The sequence below is a fragment of the Pygoscelis adeliae genome, unplaced genomic scaffold (assembly GCF_000699105.1).
Source record: "Pygoscelis adeliae isolate BGI_AS28 unplaced genomic scaffold, ASM69910v1 Scaffold168, whole genome shotgun sequence".
Classification (NCBI taxonomy): Eukaryota; Metazoa; Chordata; class Aves; order Sphenisciformes; family Spheniscidae; genus Pygoscelis; species Pygoscelis adeliae.
This window is the reverse complement of record NW_008825566.1, coordinates 3,547,798-3,548,580: the sequence shown is the minus strand read 5'-3', so window position 1 is coordinate 3,548,580 and position 783 is coordinate 3,547,798. Positions and strand designations below refer to the sequence as shown.

At 38.4% G+C, this 783-nt stretch overlaps 1 protein-coding gene across 4 annotated transcripts in view; it reads right to left on the bottom strand.

Moving 5' to 3' along the window:
- Window positions 1-782, bottom strand: part of ITGB1BP1 (integrin beta 1 binding protein 1) — a 7,327-nt gene extending 6,545 nt beyond the window's left edge. Inside the window, exons 1-2 of one of the 4 annotated variants that reach the window (XM_009332496.1) lie at window positions 670-751; window positions 72-227 (exon numbers count right to left, since the gene is read on the bottom strand). Coding sequence is in view for 2 of the 4 variants with exons in the window: in XM_009332493.1 (XP_009330768.1) it covers window positions 670-741 (72 nt within the window). In the remaining 2 variants the exon portion in view is untranslated. Of the gene's footprint in view, window positions 1-71; window positions 228-669 lie in introns of all 4 variants that reach the window. The other 3 variants (XM_009332493.1, XM_009332497.1, XM_009332495.1) reach the window with 3 other exon arrangements.
- Window position 783: the final 1 nt, after the last annotated feature.

The window sequence follows — 783 nt, the reverse complement described above, 5'->3', positions numbered from 1 at the left end:
AGCAGGAACCCTTGAGAAGTCCACAAATACTTTGAAAGGAGGAGGAAATAAAAGAAAAAGAGAAAATGAACCTTAAGGTTATGTCCAGACTTTTCTGGTACTGCATCTTAACTTGAAGAAATTGACAACTACATGCTTGTCACCAATGCTTGAAATAACATAGCAGTGCAAGGGAAGTGAAACGGCACCTTGGAAAATCCAGAATATTCAACTGATCATTCCAAAACCTATCAGACAAAACGGACACATTATTCAAAACGAAGAATACTTTTTAGAGACACTGAGTAACCAACTAGTACTGAAGGATAAACTCATTCTTGGTACCTAGCACCAGGCACCTTCTTAAAGACAATATTTATCACTACAGAACAAACGTACTACTTTTTCCTCCAAACCCTACTATGTGCTGCCAGAAACTCTTGTGTTTGTGGGCTTCACTATGGAAGCAATCGAGCATTCATCTCAGAATACAAGGGCTTTATATTGGATAGGTTTTTTTAACTCTCATAGCACAATCTGAGGAATAGTAGAAGTAGAAAGTTCTCCTTGTGGAACATGGCATTTTATGGAAATCACATCCTACCATCAGTGCAAGCGAACCACGGAACTGCCAACTTGTAAGAAAGGAAAGTGCTTCCACAAACACAGCATATACCAAATTCAGCTTACCTTGCTTTTAGTACTGATTTCACTGCTTTGGGAGCTGCTGCTGCTGTGTCGTTTTTTTCCTTTTCTAAACATTTTTTCATAATTGGATCAAGGAAGATCTTCTAGGTAGGAAAA